General features: G+C 34.9%; 1 protein-coding gene across 1 annotated transcript in view; it reads left to right on the forward strand.

The window, feature by feature from the left end:
* Positions 1 to 20,500, forward strand: part of ENTHD1 (ENTH domain containing 1) — a 107,225-nt gene that overhangs the window by 45,521 nt on the left and 41,204 nt on the right. Inside the window, exon 4 of the mRNA XM_061206067.1 lies at positions 11,858 to 11,981. Within this exon, the coding sequence (XP_061062050.1) occupies positions 11,858 to 11,981 (124 nt within the window). The remainder of the gene's footprint in view (positions 1 to 11,857; positions 11,982 to 20,500) is intronic.

Below are 20,500 nucleotides of genomic sequence, written 5' to 3' on the forward strand. Positions count from 1 at the left end.
TTCTGTTCCCAGCCCTTTTCCCCAACCAACTAAGTATTGGATTTACAAGATTTTCTAGCAGCTCAGAAAAGTACATAAAATTAAAATTTCGCTGTTTCTTAATTGCATAATAGTCCACAGATTGAAAATACATAGGTTATTTTCAAAGGTATGACTTTAAGGCAAAATGATTTTAAAATCTGAGATCAGTTTATTTGCTCCTGATGGCTTTTAAAGAAGAGAATAGACTTGAATAATCTTATATGCTTTAGAGGGTAACAAAGACATAAAATATCACCTAGTGGTTTTTTTTTTAAATCAGTCTTTAAATTCTCATTATTATTGTTTTTTCTTACTTTAGAAGAACCCACCGTAATTGATTTACATCATTTCACATCTTATATCTGTGAGCAGAAAATGATACCCTTATCTCAAAAGACGTTTAAAGCTAGATTTTCCTTTTTCAAAGCATTACTGTATCAGGACACTATTCCATCGTCCTACTGACAAGCATTACTGTTATTACTGTCATGAACATTTGATGCAATCCAATATGTCCTCTTCAGTAATCTGCTTTTGTAGCGGAAGACAAAACCTACCACGTTGAATAGTAAATCTAATTGTTGTTGCCAAATGTACTGCATCTACATTAAAATTCTCACGTTTTTAATACAGAATGAGAAAGAAATGATATCGTTGATTGCTTAGGCAAAATGAGGAGTGCTTAAAAAAATCTTTTAAAAACTTTAAATGGAAACTTCTTTAACTATTCTCTTTCTACAAATGTGAAAATGATCTAAAAGCAATAAATAAAATTCTTAACAGAATAGGGCTTTCAAAAGCAGAATAGTACTTGCCTCTGATACAGTCAAAACTAAGGAAAACCTTTAGACTTACGACACTTGGATGAGTTTTCTCTCTGTGTACTGTCCAGAATTTTTATTATTAAATTTGCTAATTAATAAGACTATTTGTAGCTTTTCACCAGCTCAAAAGACCTTCCTCTTTTCTTGCTTGAGGAGATTCAACAATGAGGTTATGATTTTTTTGGTCTCAGTTGTTTCCATAGCAACAGTTAGGGATGCTATAAATTGGTTCACACAAAAGTAAATCTGACCAAAGCCTTCAGTGTAGTTGTGCGTTACTAAATCGCTAGTGACAGAAGATAACTGTTTACTTCTTACTGCCTCTGTTTATTGTTTGTTAGGTGAAGAGTAAACAGTTTTTATCCTTGGATCTATTAGCATATCATTTATTATATTTGCAAAAATTTGAACTCATCAAAGCTGTTAGAGAAATGGAAATTATACTTATTCTAATTATGTTAATTCACCATCCTTTTGCCTCTTTTCTGCATCATTGCTTTGTGCTTAAAAGTCCTTTATTTTCATGTTTGGGCTTTTATTCTTTTTAAGTTAGAAAATACTTGTTGAAAAAAGTTTAAACAATATAAAAGGGTAAAGAGTGAAAAACAAAGTTTCTTCTTACTTCTCTGTATGCTTTCAGTTCCCTTCCTCAGAGGCAATTATTACAAAGTTTTTATGAATTTTGGGGGGGAAATTTTCTGTGTCCATACATTTTTTACCTAAATGGGTTCATTCAAGATATACTGCTGATTCATTCAAGATATACGTGCTTTTAACTGAATAATATATCTTCATCTTTCTATATAATAAATGCAATCATTCGATGTAAATTGTTCCAAAATACGCTTTTTTCACTAAACTATATATTATGGACATATTTCTATATTAGTACATATAGATGTGCTGTATTCTTTTTTCATTATCACCATTATTATTAATTTTTCAAAAAAGATTTAAACACAAGGAGAGAAAGAACAGGGGACTAATTCACACACTTAATAGAAGTATCAATAATCAACCTTCTGTTCACAAATATTACAACTTTCCTAAGGTAGCTACTAGACACATGTGACTATTTAAATTTAAATTAATAAAATGAAATGAAAACTTTAGTTTCTCAGGGACACTAGCCACATTTCAAATGCTCAACAGGCACATGTGGCTGGAGACTACCATGTTGGATGGTGCAGACTAGAACATTTCTAGTATTGAAGAAAACTCTGTTGGATAGTGAGGGTACCACCCTTGCTGCTTTAAGGCCTGGAGGTAGAGAACTTGCAGAGACAGAGGCCAAGAGTCAAGGGTATGTGGTTTTCCTTTAAAATTGTAAGGGATTTCCAATGCTGCATCGAAAAATGGACATTTAAAAAAATCTCTTTATCAGCAGTAAACATAAAAATTAGTTCTTGTCACAACTTCAAATAGAATGCATAGCTGCCAAGAATTTTTCTTTTTGTTTTCTTTTTTTTTTACATCATGAATTGATTACCACAATTAAGTTTAGTAAACATCCATCATTTCATATAGATACAAAATAAAAGAAAAAGAAAAAAATATTTTTCCTTGTGATGAGAATTCTTAGGATTTACTTTCTTAACAACTTTCATATATAATATACAGCAGTGTTAATTATATTTATCATGTTATACATTACATCCCTAGTACTTATTTATCTTGTGCTGTATTCTTGATGTATAAATGAATCTTAATTTATTTAACCAATCCCTGTTGGTAATCATCTTGGGATTTTTTATGTTTTTGTCTCTTAAAAGCAATGTTGCGATAACAACCTTATACATACATTTTTATGATGCTGTCCCAGAAGTGGAATTGCTGAAAGGTCATGTTTATTTTTAGTTTTGAAAAGTACTGCCAAATTGTCCTACCAAAAGTTGTACCAATTTATATTCACCAAATGTGTATCCCCTCATCTTTGCAAATACTGAGTATTATCAAATTTTTACCTATTTGTCAGTCTGAGGTAGAAAAATTTTGTTTTAATTTGTTTTATCTTAATTGTATATAAGATTGAACTACTTTTCATGTGTTTATTGGGCATTTGGGTTTCTTTTTATTTATTAACTCTATTCGTGTCCTTTGTTCATTTTTCTGTTTGGTTTCTCACCTTTTTCTTTATCAGTTTCTAGAGCTATTTGTTAAATATTTAGCCTATTATCTGGTCCTTTATCTATTCATTTTTAGTTTTTCGTTTGATTTTTCACTTTATTTATGGGCTTTTTTTTTTTTTTTTGCCTTTGTAAAGGAAAAACACATTATTCCTCCTGTGTTTCTTCTTTACTGTCATACTGCTACCACATTTCACTTCTAACACCAGAGACATGGGTTTTCCACACCTCAAGCAATTTTCTGACACCAGCTGGGTGTCCTACAATTTAATTTGTTTCTGACACTGTCTACCTGGAGACAGTGTCAGATCCCACAGGTTAAGGCCTCAGTCCACAAGACTTCCCTCTCCCTGCCTGTTTCAGATACCAATTGCAAGTCCCAGGTTGTCACCTGTACTTCTGGCTGACCACTGTAAATCGGTGTTCCAATGACCCCTTCCTTAAGTTCGATCATTTGCTAGAACAGCTTACGGTGCTCAGGGAAACATTTACATTTACTGGTTTATTATATAATAAAGGATACGATAAAGGACACAGATGAACAGCCAGATGAAGAAATACATAGGGTGAGATCCAAAAATGCATCCAAAATGGTTTTGAGTGCAGGAGCTTCTGTGCCCGTGGAGTTGGGGTGTACCAACCTCCTGGCATGTAGATGTGTTCACCAACCCAGAAGTTCTTTGTGCCCTGTAGCCTGGGGATTTTTTATGGAGGCTTCATCATGTAGGCATGATTGATCATTAACTCAATCTCTAACCCCTCTCCCTTCTTGGAGGGTGAGGGTTAGGGGCTGAAAGTTTCAAGTTTCTAATCATGGCTTGATCTTTCTTGTGACCAGTCCCCGTCTTGAAGCTATCCAGGAGCCCACCAAGAGTCACCCCATTAGAACAAAAGACATTCCTATCACCCAGGAAATTCCAAGGGATTTAGGAGCTCTGTGTCAGGAACCAGGGTCAAAGACCAAATGTTAGAACAAAAGATGCTCCTAGTACTCTTACCATTTAGGAAATTATAAGCATTTTAGGAGTTCTGTGCCAGGAACCACAGACAAAGACCAAATATATATTTCTTACTATGATCACAGTATCACAGCCTTATAGAAATCTAATTTTAATGTAGTCAATGTGCCTTTTTTTTTTAACAGCTTCTAGATATTAAGTCATTTCTAAAAAGACTTTCTCTAGTCTAAGACTTTATAAAATGTCACCGTGGCTTTTTATTTTAACAGACTATTATTTAGATCAGTTTTAGGTTCAGCAAAATTGAGAAGAAGGTACAGAGATTTCCCTATATACCCCCATCCCCACCCCACACCCCACTATCAGTATCCCTCATCAGAGTGGTACATTTGTTATCATCAATGAACCTAAATTAACACTTCAATATCACCCAAAGGCCATAGTTTACATTAGGGTTCACTCCTGGTGTTGTATATTCTAAAGATTTTGACAAATGTATAATGTTATGTATCTGCCATTATAATATAGAGAATAGTTTCATTGCACTAAAAACCCTCTGTGCTCCACCTATTCATTCCTTCCTCCCCACTAACCCCTGGCAACCAATTATTCTTTTACACTCTCCATAATTTTATCTTTTCCAGGAAGTCGTATACTTGGAATTATACAGTGTGAAGTCTTTTCAGGTTGACTTCTTTTACTTAGTAATATGCATTTAAGATTCCTCCATGTCTTTTCATGACTTGATAGCTCATTTCTTTTTAGTGCTGAATAATATGCCATTGTTTCGATATACCACAGTTTATTCATCCATTCACCTACTGAAGGACATCTTGCTTGCTTCCAACCTTTGGCAGTTATGAATAAAGCTACTATAAACAATGATGTGTAGGTTTTTGTGTGGACATAAATTTTTAACTCCTTTGGGTGTATACCAAGGAGCGCAATTGCTGAGCTGTGTGGTAATAGTATGTTTATTTTTGTAAGAAACTATCCCAGTCTTTTTATGCTTTAATTTAAAAAAATGTATTTAAATGCTATCTATCAAGAATTTGTTTTGATAGATGGAGAGTGTTACAGATCCACTTTAAAAAAAAAAAAATTTTATTCATTTTGTTGTTCCGGGTCTTAGTTGCGGCACGCGGGCTCCTTACGTGTGGCATGTGAACTCTTAGTTGTGGCATGCCTGTGGGATCTAGTTCCCTGACCAGGGATCAAACCTAGGCCCCCTGCATTGGGAGCATGGAGCCTTATCCACTGTGCCACCAGGGAAGTCCCTAGAGATCCACTTTTAAAATTTTATTTTTACAAATGATAATCAGTTGTCTCAACATCGTTTGTTGAATAATCTATCTTTTCCCCACTGATTTGAACTGTGACTTCAATCACTTAATAAATTCCCATTTATATTTGGCCCCATTCCTGGATTTTCCATTTGTTTATATTAAAGAAGTAACATGTAAAGATAAACCATAACATTAAAAAAGAAAGAAATACAGAAAAAGAAAGAAAAAAGAAAAGAAGGAAAGAAGGTAGGTTGCTCATAAGGGGACAGAGAGAATAAGGTGGAGAGGGGAAATAGAAGCTAGATTTCTTTGATTATACCTTGTTTTTAGATTTGTCACTGGAACCCTGGAAATATTTTGCATAATTATAAGACAAAAGTGAACTAAAGAAAATAATCCCTAAAAATGTAAAATAAAATTTACCTTTCATTCAGTTGGTGTTTTTATTCTGAGATGTTGGTATTTTTTATCTGAGATTATGTGAGTATAATGTGGTGTGAATCAAATAATAATCATGTGGTACTTTATTTTCTTCATCTTTGGTGTCCTTGAGACCTGGGATTCTGAGTGTCAGAGAAAGAAGATAGGGATGTAAGCAAGAAGAGATTGCCGGAACCCAATAGATCGGAATTGAATTGGGTGAATTTTACCTTAAAATTTTTTTGGTAATTAAAAAACTTCTAAATTATCCATAGGTCAAAGAGGAAGCTCAGAAGAAATTTTAAAATACATAGAGCTAAATGAGAAGGCAACACAACATATCAAAATATATGAGACACAGCTAAAGTAGAGGTGAGAAGGAAGTTTATAGCCCTAAATGCTTAAATTAGAAAAGAGGAATATAATTTTAAAAAAAGAGAGAAAAGGTCTAAAATCAATAATCTAAGTTCCTTCTTCAAAAAATCTAAGAAAAGCAAAATAAACCTATAGGAAACAGAAGAAAGGAAATAGTAAAGAGCAGAAATCAATGAAATTGAGAACAGGAAAGCTGTTAACAGAGAAAATGAATGATACAAAAAGCCAGTTCTTTGAAAAATATGTAATTGATGAACCTGTAGTAACACTGACAAAGATAAAGAGAAAAGATACAAATCACCAATATCAGGATGGAATGGGATATCACTGCAGTTCCTGTAGCCATAAAAGGACAATAAAGTATTACTACCAATTTTATGCTCATAAAATTGACAACTTAGAAGAAATAGAACAATTTCTAAGAAAGTACAAACTACTAAAACTCAAACAAGATGAACCACAACCTGCAACTGTTACAAAAATTGAATTTATAGTATAAGTGTCCTGAAAAAAAAAATCTCTGGACCCAGATGGTTTTACTGGAGAATTATACCAAACTTTTTTTTTTTTTTGGCCACACTGCGAGGCCTGCAGGATCTTAGTTCCCTGACCAGGGATTGAACCCATGCCCCCTGCAGTGGAAGCTCAGAGTCCTAACCACTGGACTGCCAGGGAATTCCCTACCAAACTTTTAAAAAAGGATTAGCATGAGTTTTACACAGTGTCTTCCAGAAAATAGGAGGGAACACTTCCCAATTCATTTTAGGAGGCGAGTATTACCCTGATAACAACACCAGACAAAAACAATATGAAAAAAGAAAATACAGACTATTATCTCTCATGAAATTATACAGAAATCCTCAAAAAGACTTATCCAGTTGAATCCAACAATGTATAAAAAGAATTATATACCATGACCAAGTGGGATTTGATCTAGGTATGGAAGGCTGGTTCAACATTTGAAAATCAGTCAATGTAATTCATCATATCTACAGATTAAAGAAGAAAAAATCATAGGATTATGTCAAGTGATACAGAAAAGCATTTGACATAATTCAATACCCATTTAAGATAAAAACTCTTAGCAAATTATAAATAGAAGGGAATTTCCTTAAATTGATAAAGATCATCTATACAAAACCTACAGCTAGTATAATGGAGCAGGACCCTATGGTCTATGTCCCCCATGTCCTCAGCCTGCCTTTTGTCTGTGGAAAAGCTTTAGCCAAAGAATAAGTTTAATCAGAGAAGTGAGAAAATGCAGAAACAAAGGAAAACAGTCAAAGAAGACCAAATAATAATAGTTTAGTCATTGAGCATAGTCAAGGACCTTTAGCTCCTTCTCAAGGGCTATAGATAATATTCTGAGCCATATCCTGTGACGTGTCTTATAGATACTGAAACCCCCACCAGGTGGAAGAAGTTAACTACATGATGACCAGACTGTAGCCATGACATAAGCTGGTACAACTCCGAGAATTGGCCCCAAGGAAATGGGAACAAACTGATCCTGGAACTGAAGATTAACAGTACTTCAAACAATCAAGATGACGCTGATCAGACAACAAATGACCAATTTCAAGATGACTGTCAGAGTTGACTGTGCTGTTTCTGCATGTACCCCCTTCCCTCAGCCTATAAAAGCTCCTGCTCATGGATTGTCAGTGGGGGGGAGTTGGCCTTTGGACAGACGTCCGCCCTCCCCTCCCCAGTTGCTGGCATCTGAAATAAAGCAAACTTTCCTTTCCACCAGTTTGGCCTCTTTATTGGCTTTTGAGCAGCGAGCAGCCGGACCCCACTTTCGGTTACACTGGCATCATAAATAAGGGTGAATGCTTTCCCTCTAAGATAAGGAACAAGGCAAGGACTCTTATTCACCATAGTATAGGAAGTTCTAGCCACTGTAGTAAGGCAAGAAAAAGAAAGGAAAAGCATGCAAAATTTAAAGGAAGAAATAAAACTGTCCTTATTTACAGGTGACATGATTGTTTGCATAGAAAATCTCAAAGAAATGATACAACAAACCTCATAGAACCAGTAAGTGAATTCAACAAGGTTGTAGGATATAAGATCAACATACATAAATCAACTGCATTTTTATATACTAACAGTGAACATGTGGTAACTGAAATTAAGACATATGCCATTTATAATCACTTCCCTGGAATGAAATCCTTAGGTATAATTATAGCAAAACCTGTACAGGATCAGTATACTGAAAATTATAAAATACTGATGAAAGAAATTAAAACCACCCAACTAAACACCTACCATGTTCATGGATTGGAAGACTCCACATAGTAAAGATGTCATAGTAAAAATGCCCCTAATTACTCTATAGGTTTGATGCACTTCCTATTAAAATTTCAGCAAAGTTTTTGTAGACATAGATAATAAGCTTATTCTAAAATTTATATGGAGGGACTTCCCTGGCGGTCCAGTGGTTAAGACTGTGCTTCCAATGCAGGGGGCATGGGTTTGGTCCCTGGTTGGTAACTAAGATCCCACATGCTGCGCAGCGTGGCCAAAAGATTTTTTAAAATAAATAAATAAATAAAATTTATATGTAAAGGCACAGGCCCTAGAATAGCTTAAACCATCTTGGAAAAAAAAAAAAAAGAATAAAGTGGGAGTAATCACTCTGCCTGATATTAAAGCCTACTGCATAGCTACTGTAATCAAGGGAGTGTGGTATTGATAGAGAGACACTTAGGTCAGTGGAACAGAATGGAGAACCAAGAAATAAGACGGACACAAATATAGCCAACTGATTTTTGACAAAGTGCAAAAGAAATTCAAAGGAGAAGGTTAACTTTTTCATCAAATGATATTGGAGCAGCTGGACATTCATAGGCAAAACCATGAACCTCAACTTAAACCTTATACAGAAATTCACTCCAAATGGATCACAGATTTAAATGTAAAATGAAAAGCTATAAAACTTTAAGAAAAATATTTGAGAAAAGTCTTGGGGTCTAGGGCTGGCCAAAAGCACGATCCGTAAAAGAAAACAAAAATGATGTCAGACCTCATCACAATTTGAAAACTTTTGCTCTGTGAAAGACCCTGTTAAGAGGATGTAAAGGCAAAGCACAAACTGGGAGAAAACATTTGCAAACCACATAACCAGCGAAGAACTAATATCTGGAGTATATAAAGAAATCTCAAGACCCAACAGTTAAAAACCAAACAATCCAATTAGAAAATGGGCAAATGATATAAACAGTCATTTCAGCAAATACAGGTAACAGATAAACAGATGAAAAGATCAACATCATTAGCCTTTAAGAATATATAATTTTGAAATATGAAATATCAAAATAGCTAAAATAAAAAAGTGACAACACCAAATGCTGGTGATCATGCAGAGATACTGGATCACTCATGTGATCACTCATGTATCACTGGTGGGAATGTAAAATTGTACAGCTACTCTGGAAAATGATTTGACAGTTTCTTATAAAACTAAATATGTAGCTACCATATGACCCAGCAGTTTCACTGTTAGGCATTTATCTCAGAGATATGAAAACTTATTTTCATACACTGTACACTGTGTTCACAGCAGCTTTATTATAGCACAATTCTGGAAACAATCTAGATGGCCTATAACAGGTTAAACAAACTGTGATACATCTGTACCATGGATACTACTTGACAGTAAAAAGGAACAAGTGACTGATACATGCAACAACTTGGATGAATCTCTGGGAATTATGCCAGGTGAAAAAATCCAATTCCAAAAGGTTACATCCTGTATGATTCCATTTATGTAACATTCTTCAAATGTCGAAATTACAGAAATGAAGAATAAATTAGTAGTTGTGGGGAGCAGAGCATGGTAATAAAAAGGCATCAGGAAGGAGCCTTATGGTGATAGAAATGTTCTGTATTTCGATCATGTCAATGTCAATATCCTAGATATGATATTGTACTATAATTTTGCAAGATGTTGCCTTTAGGGGAAACTGGATAAAGGATACACAGGATCTCTCTGTATTATTTCTTACAACTGGATATGAATCTACAATGACTTCAGAATAAAAGCTGAATTATGAAAAGTGGCAAATCACTTGGAAAGTGGTTTGACAGTTTCTAATGAAGTTAAAAATAAACCTATCCTATGACCTAGCCATCCTACTCCTATGTAAATATCCAGGAGTAATGAGTGCATTTGTCCACAAAAAGATTTGTGCAAGAATATTCATAGTAGCTTTATTCATAATAGCTGAAATATGGAAACACCCCAAATGTCCATATGCAGGAGAATGGATAAACAAATTGAGATATTTTCATGCAATGGAATACTTCTTATAGAAAAACAAACAAACAAACTACCGATACACACAAAATATGGATGAATCTCACAAATATTATGTTAAGCAGTGGGAATAAGATACAAAAGAATAAATAGGGTATGATTACATTTATATGAAGTTCAAAAACAGGCAAACTTATTGATGGTGATAGAAGGTAGAATACTGTTTACTGGTGGCGGGAGTATGGTATCAACTGGAAAGGAGCTTGAGGGAACTTTCTGGAGTCAAGGAAATGTGGTTATGTAAGTATACACATAATGCTAAAAGTTACTGAGCTTTACACTTAAGGTTTTGCATTTTATTATATGTTAATTATACCTCGATAAAGTACGGCAAAAAAAATTATCCCCCATTCATGGGGGAAGAAAGACAGGTCAACCAATCCCACTGTGTGGACTTTGTTTGGATCCTTTTCCAGACTAGCTGTAGAAAAACCTATTTATGATACTTACGTTAAATTGAAAATCTGAACAGTTTATAATTGATGACATTAAGGAATTATTGTAAAGTTTACAGGTGTAAAATAATTATTATTGTTAAAGATTTCTTATCGTTTAGAGATACATGTTGAAATAAGTGATATATCTAAGATTTGCTTCAAAATAAAACACATGAGTGGAAAAGATACAAATAAAACAAGACTGGCTGTGAGTTGATTGTTGTTTAACCTGTATGATTGGATTATTGTCTACTTTTTACTCCATGATAAAAAGTTTAAAATTTTAAATATGGATAAAAGATACACACAGGTAGCTTTGTTATTACCAATAAAACAGAATAATTGGCCTCTGAGATAGTATGTTCTAAGGACGCTGAAGGAGTGGTAGGGAAAGTTAATGCCCCAAACAAAATCATTGCTTGTCTGCACTAGGTGTCTTTAGCAAGGAGTGAGAATCTTTTTTTATAGTTGGAAGTTATAGTTTTTTATTATTTATTTATTTATTTTAATTGAAGTATATAGTTGATTTACAATATTATGTTAATTTCAGGTGTTCAGCATAGTGATTCAGTATTTTTACAGATACACTCCATTAAAAGTTATTACAAGATAATGACTATAATTCCCTGTCCTTGTTGTTTATCCTTGTTGTTTATCTATTTTATACATGGTAGTTTGTATCTCTTAATCCCATACCCCTAATTTGCCCCTCCCCCTTGCCTCTTCCCTTTGGTAACCACTAGTTTGTTTTCTGTATATATGTCTGTTTCTGTTTTGAATATACGTTCATTTGCATTATTTTTTAGATTCCATATATAAGTGATTTCACTAAGCATAATATTCTTTAGGTCCATCCACGTTGCTGCAAAGGGAGTGGGGATTCTTAAGGGCAGAATACCACCCAACACTAAGTGGACACCCACGTGTAGATAACTTACGTGCAAGTTCTTTCAGTCAAAATGTATTTATGATGATGTTAGCACATAGAGGCACATTGTATCTCCATAAATTGTCCATTCGTTGTAGCATATTGAAGCAGTGGGATTAATTTTTTTTCTACTTTCATGTGCTCTCTTGTTTTCCATAAGGACCTGATGTTATTTTATGAGGATGATCCAAAGCCAGTTTTGCCGACAATTCCTACTTCCATTATCTCGTCAACTACAGGGTTGTCAGAAGGGCAAACAGATGTCTGTAACCTCTGGGATGCAGGTAAATTAGGTAAAGAATAAAATTTTTACTCAGAAACATGAATAAGAAACACTGGACAGGAATTGTTTTTCATCAGATTTTATTTTGTGAAATGTAGCAACAGTGGCTTTAATTTAACTTTGGTCATTAGGGACAGGGTTAGCATGGATAAATTCAACCCACACAGGATCCTGTAACCTTATTTTACCATTTGTTTCAATGTTTTTTTCTCTTTCATTGTTTTATTTTAGTTCCTTCTCTTGTTTGTATTAATCTTCTCTTTGACGAAGAGTTTAAATTATGATATTTTTCAGAAGCAAGCGTTAGATGAAAATATGAAAAAGCATGATGCATGGTATACCACAAATTGGTTAATCATCTCTTGAGTAATTAACATTAGAGAGTGGCACAGTATAAAATTATCCAAAACTGGCCTCCAATAAATTACGCTATCAAATTCCAACTGGGCTCTACTGCTGCTCAAGATCTGATTGATCCACTGTCGAGCCACTCCATCCCGTCTATTCTCCATGAACTCTCAGTTTTCAATACATTCTTCCTCTTGATTTTCTCAGAAAATAGGATGAAAGATCTGCCAAGATGAGAACAAAACGTTCTCAGTAGCTTTTATTCCCTTGTATATCTTTGCTTTTATATTCATCCAGGCATCCTTTTCCTTTTCACAGAGTTGGCTCCTTATGTTCTGAGTTACATCTTCTCCCTCATCTTTGGACCATGCACCTCAATTTTCCCCTTATATAGCACCTTGATATCCAAAATATTAAAACTGAAGTTTATTAGTATAGGTTTATATTACAAGTTCATATGTATATAGTTTTCTTATAAAGCCAGTTGTGAGAATGATGAGAATATTTTAATAGACCCCAAAACAAGAAATTGTGGGTTATGGTGATATCTGTAGTACAAGGTTGGCATTATTCACATGAATAATTGGTTATAAGTGGTTACAATTTTTTAGACAGCTTGCTTTGTATTCTTAGAATACACTTTATGTAAACTGATCCAGATCCAGAAGTTTGAAAGAAGAACAGTAAGGAAAATGTTTTTGTATTTTAATATCTCCTAACATTTCCACCCCCTAATTTTTTTTTTTTAAATCTTGCAGATACATTGGTTCCTACTCTTTTTTCTTTTTTTTTAATTTATTTATTTATGGCTGTGTTGGGTCTTCGTTTCTGTGCAAGGGCTTTCTCTAGTTGTGGCAAGCGGGGGCCACTCTTCATCGCGGTGCGCGGGCCTCTCACTATCGCGGCCTCTCTTGTTGCGGAGCACAGGCTCCAGACACGCAGGCTCAGTAATTATGGCTCACGGGCCCAGTTGCTCCGCGGCATGTGGGATCTTCCCAGACCAGGGCTCGAACCCGTGTCCCCTGCATTGGCAGGCAGACTCTCAACCACTGCGCCACCAGGGAAGCCCCCACCCCCTAATATTTTTGAACAGACTTTATTTTTTAGAGCAGTTTTAGGTTCACAGCAAAATTGAAGGAAGGTACCAAGATTTCCCCATATAACCCTTGTCCCCAAACGAGCACAGTTTCCCCACTATCAGCATCCCACACCAGAGTGGTACGTTTGCTGCAATCAGTGAACCTACTTTAACACTATTTTTAATCACGCAAAGACCATACTTTTCACTGTGGTTCATTCTCAGTGGTGTACATTTTATGGGTTTTGACAAATGTATAAGACATGTATCCACCATTATAGTATTGTACAGGGTATTCCTCTGCCCTAAAAATCCTCTGTGTTCTGACTATTCATTCCTCCCTCCCCTCTAACCCCTGGAAACCACTGATATTTTAACTGTCTTCATAGTTTTGCCTTTTCCAGAAAGTCATATAGTTAGAATCATGCAGTATGTAACCTTTTCAGATTGGCTTCTTTCACTTAGTAATGTGCATTTAAGGTACCTCCTTGTCTTTTCATGGCTTAATAGCTCATTTCTTTTTAGTGCTGAATAAGATATACTAGAGTATTTATCTATTCACCTAGTGAAGAACATCTTGGTTGTGTCCAAGTTTTGGCAATTATAAATAAAGCTGCTGTAAATATCCTTGTGCAGGTTTTTGTGTTACATGTTTCTCTCTGCCAGCATTTTAATACAAGTGAATTTGAGTATAAATGAGCATCAGAGGCAACCCTTAAGAGGAAGAAGTTCACAAAACATGTCACTTGAGGGATGATTCCACCATTTTACTTGTTTAGGACTCATCTTAACTGGAGGAGGTTTTCCTATTTTTGAGTCTTTCTTTTTTCCAGTCTTTCCTTCACACTGATCTCAGAGATATCTTGCAAACTTAGACCTTAGCATTTCATTTTCCAGCTAAAAAACTTTCAACAATTCTCCACTGCCCATAAGTCTAATTTTTTTTTACTGTCATGTAAGACTTTTCATAGTCTGGTTCCAGCCCGCCTTTTTTGGCCTCATCACCCAATACTGCCAGTATTCACAATACTTTATGACATTCTGTTACTTTCTCTTTAGAATGTCTTTGTGCCAGTTACTTCAGCTGTGTAACACATTGCTCTAAAACTTTTATGGCACAAAATAACCATTTATTCTGCTCATGGATTCTCTAGGTCAAGAATTAGGGCAGGGCACAGTGGGGATGACTTGTCTCTGTTCCGTGACTTTATGTCTGGGCTTCAGCCCGAGAACACAGATGCTGGGGGCAGGAGTCATCTGAAACCTCATTCACTTATGTGTCTGGTAGTTGATGCTTGCTATGTCAGCTGGGGGCCTCAGTTTCTCTCCACATGAACTTCTTTGTGTAGTCTCTCCGCATGGGTTAGTTTGGGCTTCCTCATAGCATGGTGGCTGGGTTCCAAGGTTGAACATCCTGTGAAAGAAAGGACCAGGCAGAAGCTGAATAATCTCAAAGTCATGCTGTGAACTTCCTCCCCATTCAGTTTATCAAGGCAATAGAAAAGACTTGCCAAAGTTCAAAGGGAGGGTACGTAGATGCCTACCTCTCCATGGACAACTGTCAATGGCATATTGAAAGAAAAGCATATGGGATGGGATGTGTATTAGCACAGTCATCTTTGGAATATACAGTCTGCCACAGTTCTACATCAAATAATGAATGCTTAACAAAATCCTATTCAAACAGCAAGGCCCAGCTCAAATGTCACTATTGCTATAAAATCTTTCTGCACACTAAACTAGTTTCTCCTTTCAATGTGTTCCTGCAGGACTTTGCCCATACCCCAAAAATAGAATTTCTAGTTTTGTATCATAATGATTTAATAAGTTTTATTTATTTTTAAATTATGTAAATAAGTGAATATATTCTGACTTTTAACATCCGAACTCTGTAGATAGAACTAAAATCCCTCTTGACTGTCCCTTACCCCAACACACTCCCCTGTCCAGAGTTAACTGTTGTTTTCAATTGGTTGGTTACTCTCCAGACCTTTCTTTGTGTGTTTACATACATACATGTACCTTTAGAAGTATGTAGAATTGACTTTATTTTGTTTTAGAACATTGTTCTGTATTTTTTGGAAACTTTTTCTAAGCAGTATCACTTGTCAATCCTTCAGTGTATGTCAATATTTAGAGATTTACTATGTGTTTCTTAAACTCTTGCATTGCCTGGATTTTATAGTTTATTTCCATGCTGATAGACATTTTGGTGTTTTATATTTTTCACTATTGCAAATAATGTTTCAGTCAATAGCTTCCTGCACATATGTGAATGTTTCTTGAGGGCAAATTCCTGGAAATGGAATCCCTGGGTCATAATGTATGCCTATTTTCATTTTAGTTAATAGTGCCAATTAGCCCTCAAAATATCAATACCAATTTACACTGGCTTGCAGTATATAAGAGTACCTATTCACTCACACCCTCACCATATTTTTCAAGTCTTATATTTTTATCACTTGGATAAAGGTTGCATTGCATAGTAGGTATAATCTGCACATTTCCACGTATTAGCTGTATATTTCTATTTCCTCTTCTATTGGATAAGCAGGATTGCCTGCTTATATCCTTAACCTATTTTTCTTTTGGATTGTGTGTTGTTGTTAATATAAATTGATTTTGTAGGGACTTCCCTGGCAGTCCAGTAGCTGAGACTTCGCCTTCCAATGCAGAGGGTGCGGGTTCAATCCCTGGTCAGGGAGCTGGGATCCCACATGCCTCACAGCCAAAAAACCAAAACATAAAACAGAAGCAATATTGTAACAAATTCAATAAAGACTTTAAAAATGGTCCACATCAAAAAAAAATCTTTAAAAAATATTGATTTTGTAGCATTTTTACATATATGTTACTAATCCTTTCTATTACATATGTTGCAAATATCACCTTCCAGGCTGTGAATTGTCTCTAAACTTTCTTTATAAAAGTTTTTTGTTTTGTTGGTGTCTTTATGGAAGTTTTGTATTTCGTGTAGTCATTTATTACTCTTTTCCTTCAGAGCTTTTGTTTTTTGTGTTTTTAAGAGGGCTTTTCCTACACCAAGTTCATAGTATGTATTTACCCATATTTTATTTTAATTGTTTTGGTTCTTTAATCCTTTGGGATTTAAAGTCTTTGTGAATGGTTTTAGATAGTGTCAGTGGGCAGCCGGTCGTCTCAGTTCATTTTTCTGTACTGTTTTGAAATGACTCTTTAACCTGTACTTAACAGTACCTGTTTTACGACTCTATTCTGTTTCACTGATCCATTTTAAAATTTCCTTTTTTTTGGAACTATTATAGTAATTTGCCAAAGTGTGAATGTATCTTATTTTATTTAACCAGTATTATGTTAATGGTCACTTAAGTTATTTGCATATTTTTACTGTTAAAAATAATGATGAAATGACATTATTCTCCTCTCTCAAAAAAGTAGGCTTTTTATTGATATTTTTCCTCATTTTGAAGCAGATTCTAAAGTGCATTATTCTGAATTTCTGTTGGTAAATTCTGTCCAGTTCACAAACTTATCCCATCAACAGATGGTTCTAATTTCCATGTTATGATTTTGGCACCTTCAGCCCAAGGCAAAAGTGAAGTGGGAAAGTGATTCTGGTACAGCATCCTCAGTTCTTCTTTTCTTCCTTGCCCTTCCTCTCCCGAGGCGCACAGTGATGGGCTGTTTACACTCTGGCCTGCAGTGGATGGGAGCACTCACCACACCCTCACCGACACTTCGTCTCTGCCTCACTGGCCTCATCCCTTTCCTTCACTCTTGGAGGGACCACTCTTGAATTTTGTGCTCATCATTTCTTGCTTTTCTTTTTAGTTTTACTACCTATGTTTATACTCTAAACAATATATTATTTAGTTTTCACAGGCTTTTAAGCTTTATCTAAATGGAGTCATTCAGAATTTATTTTTCTGTGAACTTCCTCTGTCACTCAGTAATATGTTCTTAGGATTCATCTATGTGTGTATATTGTTGTCATTTATTTTCACTGCTGTATAGTATTTCACTGTATGCATATATTAGGATGTATTTATTCCATTCTAGAATACTATCATCAGTACTGTGTGTCAGGTTTTTTGTATTGCAAACAATGCTGTTTATGAACATACTTTTACAAGATTCCTGGTTCTCATGGACAAGTTTCTCTAGGGCATATATTTGGGAGTGCAACTGCTGATGGTTCAATATGAGCGTCTTCAAATTTACTAGATAAAGCCAAACTGTATTCCAAAGTTCACGTTGCTCCGTGTCCTCACCAACACTTGACATTGTCATTTTTGAAAAAAATTGCCAATCAGTTGGGCGAGAATTGGTATCTCGTTGTTCTAAAGTGTATTTTTTTTAGTAATGAAATTGAGCCTATTTTCATATGTGTATGGCTCATTCATATTTCCTCAGCTGTGAAATGTCCATTCATGCTGCTGCAGATGGCATTATTTCACTCTTTTTTATGGCTGAGTAATATTCCATTATATATATATAAATATATATATACCACATCTTCTTTATCCATTTTTCTGTCGGTGGATGTTTAGGTTGCTTGCATGTCTTGGCTATTGTAAATAGTGCTGCTATGAACATTGGGCTGCATGTACCTTTTCGAACTATATAGTTTTCTCTGAATATATGCACAGGAGTGGGATTGCAGGATCATATGGTAAAACTATTTTTAGTTTTTTAAGGGATCTCCATACTGTTCTCCATAGTGGCTGCAGCAATTTACATTCCCACCAACAGTGCAGGAGGGTTCTGTTTTCTCCACACCCTCTCCAGCATTTATTATTTGTAAACTTTTTAATGGTGGCCAGTCTGACTGGTGTGAGGCGATATTCATTACAGTTTTGATTAGCATTTCTCTAATAATTAACAATATTGAGCATCTTTTCATGTGCCTGTTGGCCATCTGTATGTCTTCTTTGGAGAAATGTCTGTTTAGGTCTTCTGCCCATTTTTTGAGTGGGTTGTTCGTTTTTTTTGATATTAAGCTATATGAGCTGTTTATATATTTTGGAAATTAATCCCTTATCAGTAGCATTGTTTGCAATTATTTTCTCCCAATCCATAGGTTGTCTTTTCATTTTGTTTATGGTTTCCTTTGCTGTGCAAAAGCTTTTAAGATTAATTAGGTCCCATTTGTTTATCTTTGTTTTTATTTCCATTACTACAGGAGACAGATCCAAAAAAATATTGCTGCAATTTATGTCAAAGCGTGTTCTGCCTGTGTTTTCGTCTAGGAGTTTTATAGTATCCAGTCTTACATGTAGGCCTTTAATCCATTTTGAGTTTATTTTTGTATATGGTGTTAGAGAATGTTCTAATTTCATTCTTTTACATGTAGCTGTCCAGTTTTCCCAGCACCACTTATTGAAGAGACTGTCTTTTCTCCATTGTATATTCTTGCTTCCTTTGTCATAGATTAATTGGCCATAAGTGCATGGGTTTATTTCTGGGCTTTCTCTCCTGTTCCATTGATCTATATGCCTGTTTTGGGGTCAGCACCATACTGTTTTGATTGCTGTAGCTTTGTAGTATAGTCTGAAGTCAGAGAGTGTGATTCCTCTAGCTCCCTCCTTCTTTCTCAAGATTGTTTTGGCTATTCGGCATCTTTTGTGTCTTCAAACAAATTTTAAAATATTTTGTTCTAGTTCTCTGAAAAATGCCATCAGTAATTTGATAGGGATTGCATTGAATCTGTAGATTGCCTTGGGTAGTATGGTCATTTTAACAATATTGATTCTTCCAATCCAAGAACACAGTATATCTTTCCATTTGTTTGTGTCATCTTCAGTTTCTTTCATCAGTGTCTTATAGTTTTCGGAGTACAGGTCTTTTGCCTCCTTAGGTAGGTTTATGTATCTTGTGATTTTTAAAAATTCTTTCTTATCTCAAGATCATAAGATATTTATATGTAGGCTAAAATTTTTATAGTTTTGCTTTCCACAACTCTTAATGCAGCTGGAGTTGGGTTTTGTGTATGATTGAAGCAGGAGTTCATTTTTACTTCTAGATGGATAACCAGCTGTCCCAGCATCATTTATTGAAAAGTCTGCCCTTTCCCCTGATGAACTGAAATATACCATCTATAGCCTAAAGCAAGTTTACACATATGCATGGATTTGCTTCTGGGCCCTCTATTCTGTTCCATAAGTCATTTGGTTATCCCTGCACCAACAGATAGTTTTAATTACTCTACCTTTGTAATAATTCTTGATGACTTTTCACTTATTAGTGTTTTGTCTTTTTTTGACCCTTTGCTTTCCCACAAAAAACTTGTCAATTTCCTTGAAAAAAACCTGTTAGAGTTTTTATTGGCACTACCAATCTTTAAATCAATTTGGAGAAGTGACCTCTTTACGATATCAAATTATTCTGTTTACTTAAGTCTTCTTCGATGTATTATATTTTATAGCTTTTTTCCCATACAACTCTTATACAGCTTTTGTTAAATTTAGTCCTCGGTACTTTATATATTTTTTGTTGCTACTGTAAAAGATATACTTTTATAAACTGTATTTTCTAGCAGTTTGTTGATTGTGAAAATGAGTGGAACTAATTTTTGTATATTGATTTTATAACCAGTAACCTTGCTTAACTAACTCTTATCAATTTTCCTAATTTATTTGTAGATTCTTCTAGATTTCTTATGTTGAAAATCATATCGTCTGTGAATGATGGCAGATTTGTTTCACATTTGTAAACCATACTTTATATTTCGTTTTCTTACCTTGCCATACTAGGCAGAACCACTCAGGCAGTGCTGAACAGAAAGTGTGATTGTGGCCTTCCTAGATTTGGTATGAATCTTAAAGAGAATGATTTCAACATTTGCCATTAAGACGGGTTTACTGTATGTTTTTGCAGATCTCAATTCCTAATTTGTTAACAGTCTTATCATGAATACATCAATATGTTGAATTTTATCCATTTTTAATATCTATATTGATGGTTATAGGTTTTTCTCCCTTAAGCTGTTAATTTTGTAAGTTAGTTGATTTCCAAATATTAAAACAACCTTGAATTTCTGGAATAAACTCAATTTGGTGATGATATATTATCTTTTATATATATTGCTGAGTTTGATTTGCTAATGTTATATTTAG

Source organism: Eubalaena glacialis, chromosome 11 (genome assembly GCF_028564815.1).
Source record: "Eubalaena glacialis isolate mEubGla1 chromosome 11, mEubGla1.1.hap2.+ XY, whole genome shotgun sequence".
Taxonomy (NCBI): domain Eukaryota; kingdom Metazoa; phylum Chordata; class Mammalia; order Artiodactyla; family Balaenidae; genus Eubalaena; species Eubalaena glacialis.